This window comes from Acanthochromis polyacanthus, chromosome 2 (assembly GCF_021347895.1).
Source record: "Acanthochromis polyacanthus isolate Apoly-LR-REF ecotype Palm Island chromosome 2, KAUST_Apoly_ChrSc, whole genome shotgun sequence".
Classification (NCBI taxonomy): Eukaryota; Metazoa; Chordata; class Actinopteri; family Pomacentridae; genus Acanthochromis; species Acanthochromis polyacanthus.
In genome coordinates, this window is record NC_067114.1 from 40,132,472 (window position 1) to 40,149,393 (window position 16,922).

Here is a 16,922-nt window from a genome sequence, read left to right on the forward strand (position 1 = left end):
TCTCTGATTTTGTCTTTAAAGGGGGAACCAGAGTCTCCGTCCTTCAGGAGAACCACAGTGCCGTCGCACCGCAGACACGTACGGACCATCCAGGAAGTCCGAACCACCGTCACACGGATCATCACCGACGTTTATTATGAGGACGGCAAAGAGGTGGATCGAAAAGTCACCGAGGTAACGGGACTGTGTGCTCTGACTGGAGGTTTTAGAGGCTGTAGTTTGTGAAAACATTAGAAGCCATCTCACTGTATAAATGAAATCTGTTCAGCAGCAACACAAACTGGAGCCTCATTAAAAGAGGATTTATCACAAGGCTGTTGTTTAAGACTGCATCATCTTCTCCTCAGTGGAACTAATAAACTGTAAACTCAGTCTAAATATGCACAAGGAATTTAAAGGTGGATTTCTGACCTCAGTAAATTAATGTGCTGGAAATGAACTTTTTAACAATTTTCTAAATCAGAGCAGCTCAGACTCACTCCGCCTCTGTTGCATAATATGATGCATTGTGTGTCTGCTTTTTATCTGAATTCTCCTCCATTAATTTTTTTCAATCATTTACCAGAAATGTAGAGCGTATTTTTTTATTTATTTATCAAACCAAAGCTCAGAATTGTGATTATTCATCCAAGTCATTTTATTTTCTCATATTCTCTCAGGTCATTTCAAATCTGCCAGAAATGAATCCGTACTTTACACTCAATAAGTAAATATTTTGCGTTTTTGGCGCAACAGAGAATTTGTGAGTGACCACGTGTGACAAAATTCAGGGATTTTTCAGCTGAACTGCAGGCAGTGTTCACCCAGAACAGACGTGTGGAAACAAATTACAAATGGAAACAGCAAGGCAAATTTATTTGTGTAGCGTAATTCAAGGTGCTTTATAATGGCAAAGAAATACATCACAGATCTTTAAAATTAATTACAAAAATGATTTAAAAGTAGACATTAAAATCATAGAACTCAAACATAAAAGTGCACAAAATGTCAAAAAAATAGACTGAGCATCAAAGAGAAAGCTGCAGTAAACAATCTGTTTTCAAAGAGCCGACAGTTTGAGCAGAACCTCAGGTGTTCAGGAGGTTTGTTCCACAGGTGAGGAGCATCATAGCTAAATGCTGCTGCACTAGTCTTGGTTCTGGTTCTGGGAACACAAAGTAAACCTGTCTGTGATGACCTGAGGGCTCTGGATGCTTCATATGGAGATAATAAGTCCAAGACCATTCAGTGCTTTGTAGACCAGGAGTCAGACTTTGAACCCTATCCTTTGACTAACAGGAAGCCAGTGTGGTGATTTGAGGACCAGTGTAATGTGGTCCAGTTTCCTGATATTAGTTAGGACTCTGGCAGCAGCTGCTTGATCGATTTCTTGTTCAGACCTGTAAGGACACCATTACAGTCGTCTGACCTTCTCGAAATAAATGCATGAACAAATTTCTCTGTGTCTTCTCTAGACAGGAAACCCTTGATTCTAGCGACGTTCCTCAGGTGGTAATAGGTAGATTTAGTAACAGCTTTCAGGTGGTTGTTCAAATTCAGGTCTGAGTCAATAATGATAGCGAAGTTTCTGGCTTGATTTGTAACTTTAATTGACGTGGATTCAAGGTGAGACCTGCTCTTTGACTTTTCATTTTTGGAACCAAAGACAATCACTTCAATCATTTCCCGACTTCAACATACTGTAGGCCTGCAGGGTTCGGTTCTCAGCTGGTTCTCCTCATATCTCTCAAACAGGTCTTTTGCAGTACATATAAATGATTTTGCCTCTTCTGTTGCTCCTCTCTCGTCTGGAGTGCCTCAAGGCTCCATTCTTGGTCCCATTTTGTTTTCACTGTATATGTTGCCACTTGGTCAACTCATCTCCAGTCACAACATCCAATTTCATTTCTACGCTGATGATCTCCAAATCTATCTTCCGATTATCCATAATGATCACTCTGCGCTAGACCCTCTCAATAACTGTCTCCAGTCCGTCAAACAGTGGTTGTCCCAGAACTTCCTCCATTTGAATGAGGGAAAGACTGATTGATTGTCTGCATTGAGCTGGAGAAAATAGTAAAATAGTATATACAGATTGTTGGTGTCACCTGGGGATACGAGGGTGTATGGTATTATAACTGTATTATTCTGTACAAAAGACATTTCTGTGTTCTCTCTGCTTGTAGTCATTGTTCTGTTTCCCGAGAGATGCAGGACTTTATATTCCAGCAATAAATGAGCCCACAGTGAGGGAAAAATGGAAAAAAAAAAAAAGAAAAATAACTGCTTTGGTTTCAGAAATTTCTTATTTTTTAGCTTAGAAGCCTGATCCTTCTTAAACTTTGGTGATCGTCCCCTGGTCAAAAATGTATTTGTGCAATATTTAGTGTTATTAATCAGCTTTCGTTTCCTTACCAACATTAGAGCCTCATAGAGCTGCTAATGTTGTTGGACTTTCTTAATCCTGGTAATTATTGCTAAACTGATATCTATAGATGATGTTTAACTTTGTCAGAATGTTGTAAATCTCCTTATTTATCATCAGAATCAGCTTTAATGTCTACATACGAATTTGGATTTGGCTGTTGATGTCACCCTAAGAATTAGGAAAGAGAAGAATAAAATAATTATACAAAGAAGAGGAGAATCTTCAAAAAAATAAAAAGTAATAGTAGTAACACATAAATCAAAATAACTAAAACTCTATACAGGTACTTACACATATGAAAAGAATGTCCGTGTCCTGTTGTGCTGGTACCAGGAGAGCGAGGAGCCGGTGGTGGACTGTCAGGTCTTGGACAGCGACATCTCGCCGTGCCGCACAGGAAGCAGCTCGTTGACCTCCGGTGACCTCGGTGACATCAGCTCTCTGTCGTCGAAGGCGTCCAGCCTGCAGCACAGCTCCAGTGGAACCAGCAGCAGCACCGGCCTCAGCAGACCCGGGTTCATCATCCCGACCAGCAGAGGAGCCAGATCCATGAGGTACCGTCGGTCAGACCCTCCCCGGTTCTGTTCAGCCTCTCTGCTGCTGCATGCTGATTCATGTGTCCCTCCTTCACCTTCTTTGACTTTCTAACACCCTAATTTCTCAGTGATTCACTGATTCCTGCCTGCTTCAGGTGCATGTTGTCACAGGCATCGGTCTGGAGTCACTTAGAGCTCTCTCCATTTAAAGGCTGACTCCAGATCAGTGCCTGTGCAGCCTGACCGGCTCCGTTCGTCCCCTCTGTGTGTCTGCAGTCCCAGAAGGGGAGGTGGGCATCAACAGAGGGGTCACAGGGGTCACAGGGCAGGGTCAGTGGTCACAGTGAACAGAGGCTACGGCACCCTGGGGTCCCGGGGGTTCGTCCCGCCGACCACCAGAGGAAGAGCTCGAAGGGGCCGACCCCCATCCCGCTCCTCCCTGTCCAGGTGAGTCTCCCTGAGGCTCACCCTGCACTCAAAGAAACCACGGATGGCAAAAATACTAAACACCAGCCTGAATCCACACTACTCACTTTACTTTTCCTCTTTTCACTAATGCTCTGATCACTAATCGTCTCACTTACAGACAACTAATGAATAATTCTAGCTGTGATCTTATTTGTTGATTGTGTTTGTCAGGTGGTAAGTTTGCTCTTTTGGTTCTTAGAAATTAATTTCCTAGAGTTCAAAGGCTGCCAGACTGCCAGTGAAGACCTGCTTTTGACACATCGGGGGGAAAAAAAAAAAAAAAAAACCCACATGAAATGCAGTTTTTGTTGATCAGTTTCAAACACACTGGGGATTTGAAATGCGCTTCAGTTTTCTACAGACACATCCAAGACAAGATTCTCTGGCAGCTCAGATTGGATTTAAAAGCGTCTTTCAAGTGGATTTGTTGTGGTCATGTAGCAAGTTCAGATGTCAAATCGAAAGTGACCGAAGTTCTGCAACCAGGAGAGTCGCTGAACCGTCCAGACTTCTGTCCCGGCAGAGCTGATAGGATCACGATCTTTAATGATGTCTGTGTCGTTACCACAGCAAATATCAACCAAACAATCGACCTGGAGACTGCAGCACATTCAATTCAGTTCAATTCAAAGAGGCTTTATTGGCATGACAAACACACATTCGCATTGCCAAAGCATTACATAAAATAAGCACACAAAATAAACAGCTTAACACACTTCACTGGAGTGCAAAACAGTGCAAGACAGTAGTGCAAATACTATAAAATAAGAATAAAATTAAAAATATACAGTGTCTTTGTACTTTCTAAGTGCTGAGAGTACAAGTGTGCAGTAGGGCTGTAAAGTGTTCATGGAGGTTTTAGTTTTTCAGTCCTTTTTCTGTCACAGCCGTGTACGAATCTGGCTGCTGTGTTTGCACACTGCCGTACTTCCCCGAGCAGGTATGGCAGTTTGAGCATGTTAGGTATGCTCTGAAAGTCGGTGTGTGTGTGTGTGTGTGATGAGGGGGAAGTAGGTGTCCCTGAGGTCCTGGTACAGGAGGCAGGCGGTCAGGAAGTGCAGTTCGGTCTCCACCTGACCCTGTGTGCAGTGGGGGCACAGTCTGTCCTCTCGGGGGGTCCAGGTCTGTCTGTGCCGGCCTCTCTCGATGGCCAGGTTGTGCTCGCTGAGCCTGTACCTGGTCAATGATCTCCTGAGCTGTGGGTCGGTCACGGTGCTCAGGTATTCTGCCACCATGTATTTTCTGTTTAGGGCCGAATATGTTTCCAGTTTGCTCTGGTGGTTAATGGATTCTGTCCAGTGGTTCAGGTATTTCTCTTTCTGTTTCTTTATAATTTGGTTGGATCTGATTGGCGGCTCTGCTTCTGTTTGTGGGCAGAGTCCTAGAAGCAGCTGGCTGAGGGGGCATGTGTTTACAGCCCGTCTGTGGGTGAGGGCTTTGTAGTGGAGAGTGCTGGGCTCTCTCTCCTGAAGGTGCTCATCGAATTTTAGAGCTCTCTTCTGGATTTTAATAATTAGAGGGTATTGTCCTAATTCTGCTCTGCATGCATTGTTTGGTGTTTTGCACTGAACGTGAAGAATAGATTTGCAGAGTTCTGCATGCAGAGTCTCAATTTGGTGTTTGTCCCATTTTGTATAATCTTGGTTTGCGATTGGTCCCCAGATTTCACAACCATAGAGAGAAATTGGTTCTATAACTGAATTCAGAATTTTGAGCCAGATTAGAATTGGGATGTCTAATTTAATGTTCTTTTTGATGGCATAGAAAGCTCTTCTCGCCTTGTCCCTCAGATCGTTCACAGCTTTGTTTAAATTCCCAGTGTAACTGATGTTTAGGCCAAGATACGTGTAGTTTTTAGTGTGTTCTAGGACCTTTTTATCCAGGAGAAATGTGTGTTTGGAATGCAGTGGGCTGGGTCCTTTTTGGAATATCATTATTTTTGTTTTGGCCTGGTTTACTGTCAGGGCCCATGTCTGGGAGAACTTGTGCAGAAGATTGAGGTGTTGTTGTAACCCTTCTTTAGTTGGTGACAGCAGCACCAGGTCATCAGCAAACAGCAGGCATTTGACCTCTGTGTCTGCCAGTGTGATGCCTGGTGCTGCAGATTGCTCCAGAGCTTCTGCCAGTTCATTGATGTAAATGTTGAAGAGGGTTGGGCTCAGAATGCATCCCTGTCTGACCCTCCTTCTCTGAGGGAAGAATCCTGTGTGCTTGTTGCCGATCTTAACGGCACACTTGTTGTGTGTGTACATTGACTTTATAATGTCATAGGTTTTCCCTCCTATTCCACTTTGTAGTAATTTGTACAGCAGACCCTGGTGCCAGATTGAATCGAATGCTTTTTAGAAGTCTACAAAACATACTAATCTAATCTGATCACTTTAAAAATATCAGCATTTGTGCTCAAGATCTGACAGAAGTAACTGCTCTGATTAGCCTGCAGTCTAAACAAAACCATTGTTTGTCTTTATGTTGCTTTTTATTTCAGACATTAGCCCAGATCCCAGATATGGTTAAATTACGGTCACATAAAACAGAAAAAAGCAGAAAATTGTCACATTTTAAAAGCTCAGCTTACTAAATTTTTTTGTCTTGAAAAACAATTTAAAAAAAAAATATAAAGCACACAAACACGCTGCAGATATGCAAGTACTTTCATCAAGGACTAGTTTGGTACTCAGAAATAACTGGAAAAATCTAGCTTGAAAAAAGCAGATTTAAATATATTATTTTTACACAGTAGATAAAGCTCTAAATAAGTTATTTGATATGCAGAAAGCAGTATGTGCTCAGTTTAAGGATCTGTAGCAGCAGAAACTTTATTCATATTTAATGAAACTGCATATAGAAGTATTGAGCAAAACAAACATCCAGAGTGGTTGCTGTTAAACAGAAGAATATTTACGGACTGAACTAAACCAGTTATAGACAAAAATAAATAAAAAATCCAACCCACATTTAAATACACTCAACAAAAATATAAACAACACTTTTGTTTTTGCTCCCATTTTTTATGAGATGAACTCAAAGATCTAAAGCTTTTTCCACATACACTATATCACTATTTCTCTCAAATATTGTTTACAAATCTGTCTAAATCTGTGATAGTGAGCACTTTTCCTTTGCTGAGATAATCCATCCCACCTCACAGGTGTGCCATATCAAGATGCTGATTAGACACCATGATTTGTGCACAGGTGTGCCTTAGACTGCCCACAATAAAAGGAAACTCTGAAAGGTGCAGTTTTATCCCACAGCACAATGCCACAGATGTCGGTGGGGTTATGGTATGGGCAGGCGTCTGTTATGGACCAAGAACACAGGTGCATTTTATTGATGGCATTTTGAATGCACAGAGATACCGTGACGAGATCCTGAGGCCCATTGTTGTGCCATACATCCAAGAACATCAGCTCATGTTGCAGCAGGATAATGCACGGCCCCATGTTGCAAGGATCTGTACACAATTCTTGGAAGCTGAAAACGTCCCAGTTCTTGCATGGCCAGCATAGTCACCGGACATGTCACCCATTGAGCATGTTTGGGATGCTCTGGATCGGCGTGTACGACAGCCTGTACCAGTTCCCGCCAATATCCAGCAACTTGGCACAGCCATTGAAGAGGAGAGGACCCCCCCTCCCCCCAATAAAACAAAACTGCACCTTTCAGAGTTTCCTTTTATTGTGGGCAGTCTAAGACACACCTGTGCACTAATCATGGTGTCTAATCAGCATCTTGATATGGCACACCTGTGAGGTGGGATGGATTATCTCAGCAAAGGAGAAGTGCTCACTATCACAGATTTAGACAGATTTGAGAACAATATTTGAGAGAAATAGTGATATTGTGTATGTGGAAAAAGTTTTAGGTCTTTGAGTTCATCTCATAAAAAATGAGAGCAAAAACAAAAGTGTTGCATTTATATTTTTGTTGAGTGTAGGAAAGTGTGAGTAAACTTCAGTTTTAGCTTTGATGTTTGGGATTGAATGATTTGATAACAGAATAAAATAATCTTCCATCGTTGGGCGTGTATGAGCTGACGTACATCAGTGTTTCGGTATTTAAACGGACTGTTTCTCTCTCTAAGGGGAGCTGGTTCTGGGCCTCTGCAGAGGTTCGCTGCTCACGGTCAGCCTCAGTCCTGCTCAGAGGATGAACCCTACAGCCGGATGCTGCCTCCTCGCCTCCCCGTCAGCCCCACGGACCACGAGCTGCCGAGCCACTCCGACTCCCTCCGGTCGTCTCCGGAGGAGGCGAGCTTGGCCGGCAGCAGCCTCGTGGGCCTGCGGGTGGTGGCCAAGTGGTCGTCCAACGGCTACTTCTACTCGGGCCGCATCATGAAGGACGCCGGCGAGGGGAGGTTCCGCCTGCGGTTCGACGACGGCTACGAGTGCGAGGTGGCCGGGAAGGACGTCCTGCTGTGTGATCCGATCCCGCTGGAGACGGAGGTCACGGCTCTGCTGGAGGACGAGTACTTCAGTATAGGTAAGGAGGAAAGGTGGAACTCCATCCAAAGTAAGATTTCAGCAGCAGTTTTGAGGTCAGATTCTGTGGGAGCACAATCTACCAGGAAAACAGACTGTGTGAGATGGCTCCTGTTCCTTGAATGAAGATAGATAGATAGATACTTTATTAATCCCAAGGGAAATTTAAGCACTAGGAGAAGGTATTTAGGTCTCATTAAACATGCTTATTTAACAGTAGATTGAATGTAGCATACAGAGCTGTGGGTCCAAACTTCTATCCCTGACAGCAACAGGATCCTTGTCAGTTCATGAAGTCTGACTCACTATTCCTCCCCTGACCCAGCCTTATATCCAGTTTCACAGGTGTGTAAGCGTTCAGGGAGTGTCTGTCTTCTGATTGGTTGTCTTCTGCACATCTGACTCCCCCCTTTGCATATGAGCAGCCATCTTGTTGTCCTGCTCCTGCTCCGAGCCTCACAGCTGTGAAGATGGTTCCTCTTTGTGGGGGAGGATGAAACCTCAGCAGTTCTTATCTGTGGAACAGATTCTCCAGGAAAACTTTGAGTCTCCATCGCAACCTTTCACCTAGTACTTTTCCACTCCTGCATACCTCCCTCATCCAGTATTTTTCCATCATCATAGACAGTGTAAAACATTAGAAATATGATTCTATAAAAGCAAGTAGTTAGTATAAAAACAGTTAGCATAAAAAGTCCATTTAGAAATGTCATAGAAATCCCACAATTCCCAGCAGTTTTCACACTGATACAAGTGTCAGAAGACTCCAGACTACCAGACTGAAAACAACTCTCCCAGCTGGTTGCTCCAGTACATGATTTGATCGCACCTTCCCACCTCTGTTTTTGGTTCAGCATGGTTTCTAATTAATTAGTCTTGCATGCAGGCTGCACAGTGGGTCGATGGTTAGCGCTGTCGCCTCACAGCTAGAAGGTCTGGGCCTGGGATCTTTCTGCATGGAGTGTGCATGTTCTCCCTGTGCATGCGTGGGTTTTCTCCAGGTACTCCGGCTTCCTCCCACAGTCCAAAAATATGCTGAGGTTAATTGATGACTCTAAATTGTCTGTAGGTGTGAATGTGAGTGTGATTGTTTGTTCGTCTCTATGTGTAGCCCTGTAACAGACTGGTGACCTCACTGCAAAAACTCAAAATCTTACCAAGTCTGTTTGTCTTATTTTTACTCAAAATGTCTCTTGATTTAAGATAAATTCACTGATCAAGTGACATTTCAGCAAGACGTCTGTGTAGGGTCTCATTCATCCAGGTCATGGTTATCCAGAGTAGTTTAAGTCAATCCACTGGACTTTAAGAAAGTTTCTTGAAGACGTTTCACCTCTCATCCAAGAGGTTTCTTCAGTTCTGGTGGTGGTTGGCGTTTCCTCAGCTTTTAAACCTCTGTGAGGTGTGTCCAGGGCTATTATTCCAACGACCGATACCAAAACTCATCTGACTACTCAACGATGGTCGGTGGGGGTCATTGAAATGCATCACTGAGCCCTAATGGTGGTCATTAGCATGAGTCTGCTGAGTAGTTCTTTTAGGGAGTTTTGAAAGGACCTGATTGTAAATTGGTGAAAGATGATGTCGCAGACCACCCCCCTGTTCAGAGATGGCTTCTCTACTTGGACATGGATGGCTTCTTTTACTCCTCTCTCAAACCATCTGTCCTCCCTGTCCAAAATCTGAACATTGGTGTCCTGAAACGAGTGTCCTTCTTCCTTAAAGTGAAGGAAGACTGCCGAATCCTGTCCTGAGGAATTGGCTCTCCTTGGCTCTCCAAAAAGCCACTTAACAACCGCATGGCTCAACACAGTATTTACATTTGAAAGTAACTCTAAGTTAAAATTTGCTGAATAATTAAAATAAACAAATGAATAATTTCGGGCTTGACAGTAGATATTTTCTCATGAAAATGTTTCATAGATATCAAGTCCCTTTGATCGCACCTCCCATCTCTGACCTTTATGGTACAGCAGGGTTTACTGTGAATTATTCTTGCATACCAATGATTTGCTCTCTTAATTTGTATACCCCACTATTGCAGTAATGGAAAGACTGACTCAGACTTGATGTACACTACTGTTCAAAAGTTCAGGGTCACTTAGAAATGTCCTTATTTTTGAAAGAAAATAATTATTTTTTCAGTGAAGATAACATAAAATAAATCAGAAATCCAGTCTAGACATTGTTATTGTGGTAAATGTATTCTAGCTGGAAACGGCTGATTTTTTAATGGAACATCTACATAGGTGTAGAGTAGTGTATATTTAATATTTTAAAATATTGAAATTTTGTCACCAATATTTTCCTTTTTTTCCATTCGGTAAACATGTGCTCATCAATAGATGAAACGATTTACCATTATTCCCTAAACGCATCACATGCATGATGCTGTACACACTAGTCAGACGGCAGCAGTTCACTCAGACAAGTGTGTGATAGTTGGAGGGAAAAAAAACGTGAAATAAGGTGGACTTTTGTGCCAGTGGAGCGCTTGTTGTCTGTGTTCCATACAGACATTTTTACAGCCCTGTTGGTGTCTGTTGTGTGTGTGCAGGTGTAGTGAAGGGCCATAAAACGGAGGGCCAGGAGCTGTTCTACAACGTGGAGAGGGAGGGCCAGAAGCAGTGGTACAACCGGACCTCCATCATCCTGTCACTGGAGCAGGGAAACAAGCTGAGGGAGCAGCACAGCCTCGGGCCCTACGAACCCTCCACCCCGCTGGCTAAGGCCTCCGACATCAGTCTGGGTGAGACCAAAGCAGATTTTTACTCAGATTTTACGTAGAATTTGTTAATCAGGAGCTGAAACTTTGAATAAGGGATGAAAAGTTGGAACACTTGATTAGAAGTGAACAAGGAGACAGAGATGGATGATTCCAACAAAAGTCCAGTAACGTCTAATGCAGAGGTGTCAAACATGCGGCCCGTGGGCCAAAACCGGCCCTCCAGAGGGTCCATGCGGCCCACAGGACAACTTTGTAAAATACAAAAATTACAGAGAAACAGTGACATTACCTGCAAATTATAACTTTGTAAAGCTGTTAATTTAAATTAATCTCTAGACAATGACAAGTTGTTTTCATCAGGAAGTAAAACACATGATTGCTCATTGTTCTTTTCTCATTTTGTGTCATTTTTGTAATACTCTGTCTTGTTTTTGCCATTTGTTTCATGTTTTTGTCATTTTGTTTCTCGTTTTAGTAGTTTTGTGTTTAATTTTTGTCTTGTTTTTGTCTTTTTGTGTTTTGCTTTGTTCGATGCTTTGTGTCACATTTGTTGTTTTGTGTTTTTTGTCTTTCTTGTGTTGTCTACTTTTTTGCTGTTTTGTTTCTCATTTTGGTAATTTTTTTGTCATTTGTGTAATTTTTCTGTCTTGTTTCTTTCGTTTGTCCATTTTTTTGTCCTTTTTAACTTTTTCGTCTAATTTTTTGTGTCTTTGTTTTGTTTCATGTCATTTGTCTCATTTTTTTGCCATTTTACATCTCATTTTTGTAATGTTTTTTTATCTTTTTTTGTCTGACTTTTGTCATTTTGATCATAAAGTAAAATATATCGTTTAGTTCCACATAGCTGTGACTAAATGTTGTGTTCTTTTGTAGATAAACTGTGATCTGTAAGTCGTAATGTGTAAATGATAAACTGAGGCTTAGTACTGATGCTGAAATTGAATTTATTTTTGTAAGGAAATTTCAGGTTGTTAATGATGTTCTGTGAAAATATAATTCCTTAAATGTGAACATTTGGCGTTGTGCTTGTTTATAGGTTACTATGCTCTGATTTTACCGGTCACTTGAGATCAGATTGAGCTGCATGTGGCCTCTGAACTAGAATAAGTTTTAACACTCCTGATGTAATGTAAAAGAATGGAGGTTACGAGGTTCACAATGTTGTGAAAGTTATGAGGGCTGTAGTGTCCATGTCCATTATGTGCAGGTCAGCCCATTAACAGCCTTCGAGGATTAATCCTTTATTTCCAGCAGCAGGAAGTACACCTACCTGTGAACATCCTCATGTTTTTACATTTTTTAAACTAGTCCAACCTCATGGAAACTACTATGTCTGACTTATTTAATGTTTACACCAACATTTACTCAGAATCGGCTCCAAACTATCTGACATCACGCCAAAAAAGTTGTCGGTGTGGCTGCGTTTTGTTCAGACGGACAAAAAGTCTGATGTAAACTCAGCAGATCATTAAAGCTGCTGGACACTTTCATTCTAAATGCATTTATCTGGAAACTTACCGCCAACTTTCTGTATCGATCTTGTATATTCTGTAGGTTTTTTCTGTGTTATATTTTATATATTTTCTGTCTTATTTCACTTTGTTTTCAGATAACTTGGTGGAGGGGAAGAGGAGGCGCAGAGGGACCCCTGGAGGTCAGAACACCCCCAACAGAAGCTCCTCCAGCAGCCCTCGGACCCCCGGACCCTCCGGCAAGAGGAAGCTGCTGAGCTCCAACGACAACCGGTCAGCGGCTAAACGAGGCCGTAGGGGGGCCGGAGCCCGAGCCGGTACGGAGATCTGAACACCGGGACCACGACCGGGTCTGAGCGTGGGGGTGGGAGGGTGAAAGTGTGGTTTTAGCTTCATGAATTCAGGGTTTGAAATATGCTTAGTAAATGATGCTGGTGTGTATGAATGCAGATTGGTGTGAGCTGACTATTTGGGAGTTCTCACACTTTATTTTTAATGTTTTATGGAGGAATTATTTTTAGAAGAAATCCCATTTTAACATATTTTTTACCTTGTGTGTCATTGTGCTGTTTTATGTTTTTACTCGTGTCAAACTGTTTGATCTTTGTACTGAGCTTAACTAAGACATGTTGACGTCCGTGTGGCCTGACTCCATCCTGCTGCTGCTGCTGCTGAGGCTGACTTGGTAATGATTAATGTGCCACCGGTGTTGTCCTGGTGTTGGTCCACAGGTGGAGGGAAGATGGAAGGTGGATTTATCCAGTGTAGTGCATGATTGATGCTCAAAAGATCAGTTCAGCCAAATCACCAAACTATTTCTCACTGCCATACAAAGTACTTCAGTGATGCTGTCTGCATGGGTCCATGAAGCTTCACATAGTTGTATTTGTGATTTGGGTGAACTGGTCCTTTTTTAAGAACTTCCTCCTGTTGCAGCAGTTTCTGTTTAACCACATATATGTGTGTGTGTTTGTGTCCACAGCCCAGCGGGTTGGAGTGTGTAACACCTCTGGCAGCGGTACCGACGCACCGGGTCGGTCCTGTGACGTGTCAGAGTCTCACGGCCCGATGCCACAGAACACGTCTCTGTTCATGGGCTTCGCTTTCATGCTGACGGCTTCGTCTGAGGTCGACCGGCTGACCAACAAGCTCACGAGCGACGATGAGGAAGGTGAGGAAGACGATAGAACAGGAGCTTTACAAGTAGGACTTCATAAATGTTTGTGAGGTTCTGATTGGAATTTAATCTTGATCACATACCGTACCGTTCAAAAGTTTGGGGTCACCCAGACTATTTCATGTTTTCCATGAAAACTCACACTTTTGCTGTAATCAAGCTCAGTGTGAAAAAGACCCGAACGCTGCAGCCATTAAGAGACGTTCCTCCCATAAAAACTAGAACACCAGTGATGTTAAAATGTATTTCATTGGTTTGGGTTTGTTCCTGCCAATTAAATGTGACACAGTTCATTGATTGAGTAGAAAATTAGCATGTCTGACTGAAGAACTGGGTGGCGACAGGTTTTTTTCTTTACTCTGCATGGATGTGTATATTATACATATTTATGGATGTGGTGTTCATGTTTGTTTTTTTATTTTACTCTGTGAAATCACAACTAAGCCTTAATGTGCCAGTAAAGGTATTTACCACTTTTTTAGAATTTATTTTCAGGAATGAATCATGCTCAGTGTAAGGGCGGCTGTGGCCCTTACACTTGTTTTCAGATAACCACCTTATGTGGTAGAGCGGGTTGTCCAATGATCGAAGGGTTGGCGGCTCGATTCCCGCTCTCGCCTAGTGTCCTTGCCTCCAGTGCTGCTCTCACACTGGGGTATGAATGCGTGTGAATGTTGGTCGGAGGGGCCGTAGGAATGGATTGGCAGTCACGCTTCCGTCATTCTGCCCCGGGGCAGCTGTGGCTACAAATGTAGCTTACCACCACCAGAGTGAGAATGTGTGCGTTGTGAAGCGCTTTGAGTGCCTAGAAAAGCGCTATATAAATGTAATCCATTATAATTAGGCTTTTTTGACTGGAAAATTTACAAAAAAAACCTCTTTAATGTCAAAATGAAAACAAATTGGTATGCTTTCATATACATTATCGTTCAGAAGTTTGGGGTCACCCAGATAAGTTCATGTTTTATATATAAACTCACACTTTTATTCATGTACTAACATAACTGAACAAGGGTTTTCTAATCGTCAATGAGCCTTTCAACATCATTAGCTAACACAATGTAGCATTAGAACACAGGAGTGATGGTTGCTGGAAATGCTCCTCTGTACACCTATGGAGATATTCTATTAAAAATTTCCAGCTAGAATAGTCATTTACCACATTAACAATGTCTAGACTGGATTTCTCATTAATTTAATGCTGTCCTTCCTGTTTCCTTTAATAGCTGTGATGATTATTTCTGATGTATTTCCAACAGATTACGTGCAGACGGGTCCATACAACAAATCGTACACGGAGTCCCAGCTGCAAGCAGGTGGAGGCTTCATCCTGCCGGACTTCAATGAAGAACAGGTGAGCACCACAACATGAATACAAAATCTAAGACTAACAGCTGAATTACTGTCTCCTCCTGTATTTATAACTGAATCTTTCTGGGCCATTTCAACGTTAGCTACATAAACTATAGAAGCTGCAAAGCCAGATTTTCTTTACTGTTTTTGCTCTGTCCTGTCAGATGTTTACTTTTCCAACATTTAACGAGGAGATAACAGCTTGTTTCTCCTGACTAGATCTTTGCTTGTGTTGTATTTACTCTCAGATGTACGTCGCTTTGGATAAATGCGTCTGTGAAGCCTTTCTTTAAGTCGACTCAACAAAAACCTAAACCCCTGTATCATGAAGATGGTTACCTTCTTTCTTTGTTTACTTAAGAGGACATTTAGTGCGTCGTTTGATTCTTCTTCCGCCCAAAATAAAACAATAGTGTGCAGCTGCTTCAGTCAACAGATTGTTTAAATGGAGAACAGAAAATGTATGATGATGAAAAGGAATGCTGGTAGAGAACTGGTAAACATTAATGAATTTATTTTATCGATCATTTCTAACAGACAGCTGCACAATAAAACTATTCAGCTTCATATATTTAAACACGATAATGTACTGAAGTGTATTTACGCCTGACACTGTCCAGTAATGCAGGATGCCACTTTAATTTGTGGCCAAATCAAAGTGAAATTATTGTTACAGATTGAATATTCTTTGTGATAAATACTAATAAACTAATCAGTTTTCTAATCTGTGTTCCATCAGCTGTAGTACCAGCAGAGTTAACGGACTTAAAAGCAAATCAGGACCAAACAAAAACATTTCTACGATTTCTGCATCACCATCTAAATACATGTAGAGTTTCTGCCATGAATACAGTGTGTGATGCTGTAACTAAGTGCTTTCATCCATTGGTTTTAGTAACACACAGCTCAACAGGTTTGCAGATAAAACATTTTCCCTCATCTGAGAATCTGTACTGCTCATTAATAATTGTCAGGAAATGATTTGGTTAAAGGCAGACGCTTCTTCCAGCTGATTTAAATCCGATACCAGCTTAGCTCCACAGCATCAGTTACCATGGAGATCTAGTCACAAAAAGAGAGCCACCTTCATGATGCTGAAAACTCTGACTTTCAGCTCAACATACCTGCTAACCCACTCATCTGGCTTCATAGTTCAACCCTCACTTTTATTTATTAACCTGTGTGGGGATGAGTTGTTTTTCTAAATCTATAGAGGTCCTATTTCAATACACACATTCTCGGTGACTAACATCATGTAAAGGCACAGCTCAAGCCACAAAACAAGAACAATGCAGGTCTGTACTCAGCTCTCCATGTTTGCTTCCCTCCAGTGTAAAGCAGCGTACCAGAGCCTCCTCATTGCAGACCAGCACTGCCGAACCAGGAAGTATCTGCTGTGTTTGGCCAGCGGAGTGCCGTGTGTGTCGCATTTATGGGTGAGAGACTGCTGCAAGGACAACAAGCTGCTCAACTACAGGAACTACCTGCTGCCTGCCGGCATCGGGCCGGACGACGCCATCGTAGAGTGGTGAGTCTGAGGCTATTCAGAATCCCAGCTGGAAATCAGCAAAGCGATGTGGAAAAAATAGCACAAAGTCAAACAGAGAAGAAAAGAACAGGTGCGTGTAGCTGAACTGAGAAACTCCAAAGGATTTTCCAGATGCAATTCAAACGAGCAACACAGACAAAAACTTGTTCACCCTGAGGATAAAACAGCCAAACACAAGCTGAGTAATGCTTCTGCAGCCCAAAGCAGGGAGGAGTTCAGACCTTTATAGAGACTAAACATTCAGCTGTCAGTCTGCATATAAAGGATAAAGGACTCTACTTTGAGGGCGGCAATGTCCAGATTCTGGACAGAGAAGTGGAGGAAGCCATCTATGATAGACTACAACTTCCATCTCTAAAAAGTAGAGGGTCTGTGACGCCACTTCTGATGCAGTTCTGACCTCTAAACCCAGGTAGCTTCACCACCATTCACACTTTAGCTCATGTGAGTTGGGGGTGAGAATCAATACCTGAAACTTCCAACCAGTCTTTTATAATCAAGGAAGCCTCTTGTGGAATGGAACTTGACTTGCTGCGTCTTCATTTCCCATTTATTCTTTCTTCAGGCATCCTCGCTGCAGTCCGTTCAAGACCCTGCGAGTCCTTCTGGTGTTTGAGAAGCCGGTGGAGCTTTGGGCCCAGCTGATCACTTTAGGAGGAAGTTCTTCTGTTCGGCACTTCCAGGCAGAGAAGGACAGCTCTGGTACACAATCCACATCACATCCAAATAATGCTCACCGTAGAAATAT

At 42.4% G+C, this 16,922-nt stretch overlaps 1 protein-coding gene across 3 annotated transcripts in view; it reads left to right on the forward strand.

Moving 5' to 3' along the window:
* Window positions 1-16,922, forward strand: part of tp53bp1 (tumor protein p53 binding protein, 1) — a 44,763-nt gene that overhangs the window by 27,472 nt on the left and 369 nt on the right. For 2 of the 3 annotated variants that reach the window (XM_022197405.2, XM_051937518.1), the window contains 10 exons: window positions 22-174; window positions 2,741-2,961; window positions 3,220-3,390; window positions 7,499-7,896; window positions 10,453-10,644; window positions 12,233-12,412; window positions 13,078-13,266; window positions 14,532-14,626; window positions 15,957-16,153; window positions 16,740-16,876. In XM_022197405.2, the coding sequence (XP_022053097.2) occupies window positions 22-174; window positions 2,741-2,961; window positions 3,220-3,390; window positions 7,499-7,896; window positions 10,453-10,644; window positions 12,233-12,412; window positions 13,078-13,266; window positions 14,532-14,626; window positions 15,957-16,153; window positions 16,740-16,876 (1,933 nt within the window). The remainder of the gene's footprint in view (window positions 1-21; window positions 175-2,740; window positions 2,962-3,219; window positions 3,391-7,498; window positions 7,897-10,452; window positions 10,645-12,232; window positions 12,413-13,077; window positions 13,267-14,531; window positions 14,627-15,956; window positions 16,154-16,739; window positions 16,877-16,922) is intronic. The other variant, XM_022197407.2, reaches the window with a different exon arrangement.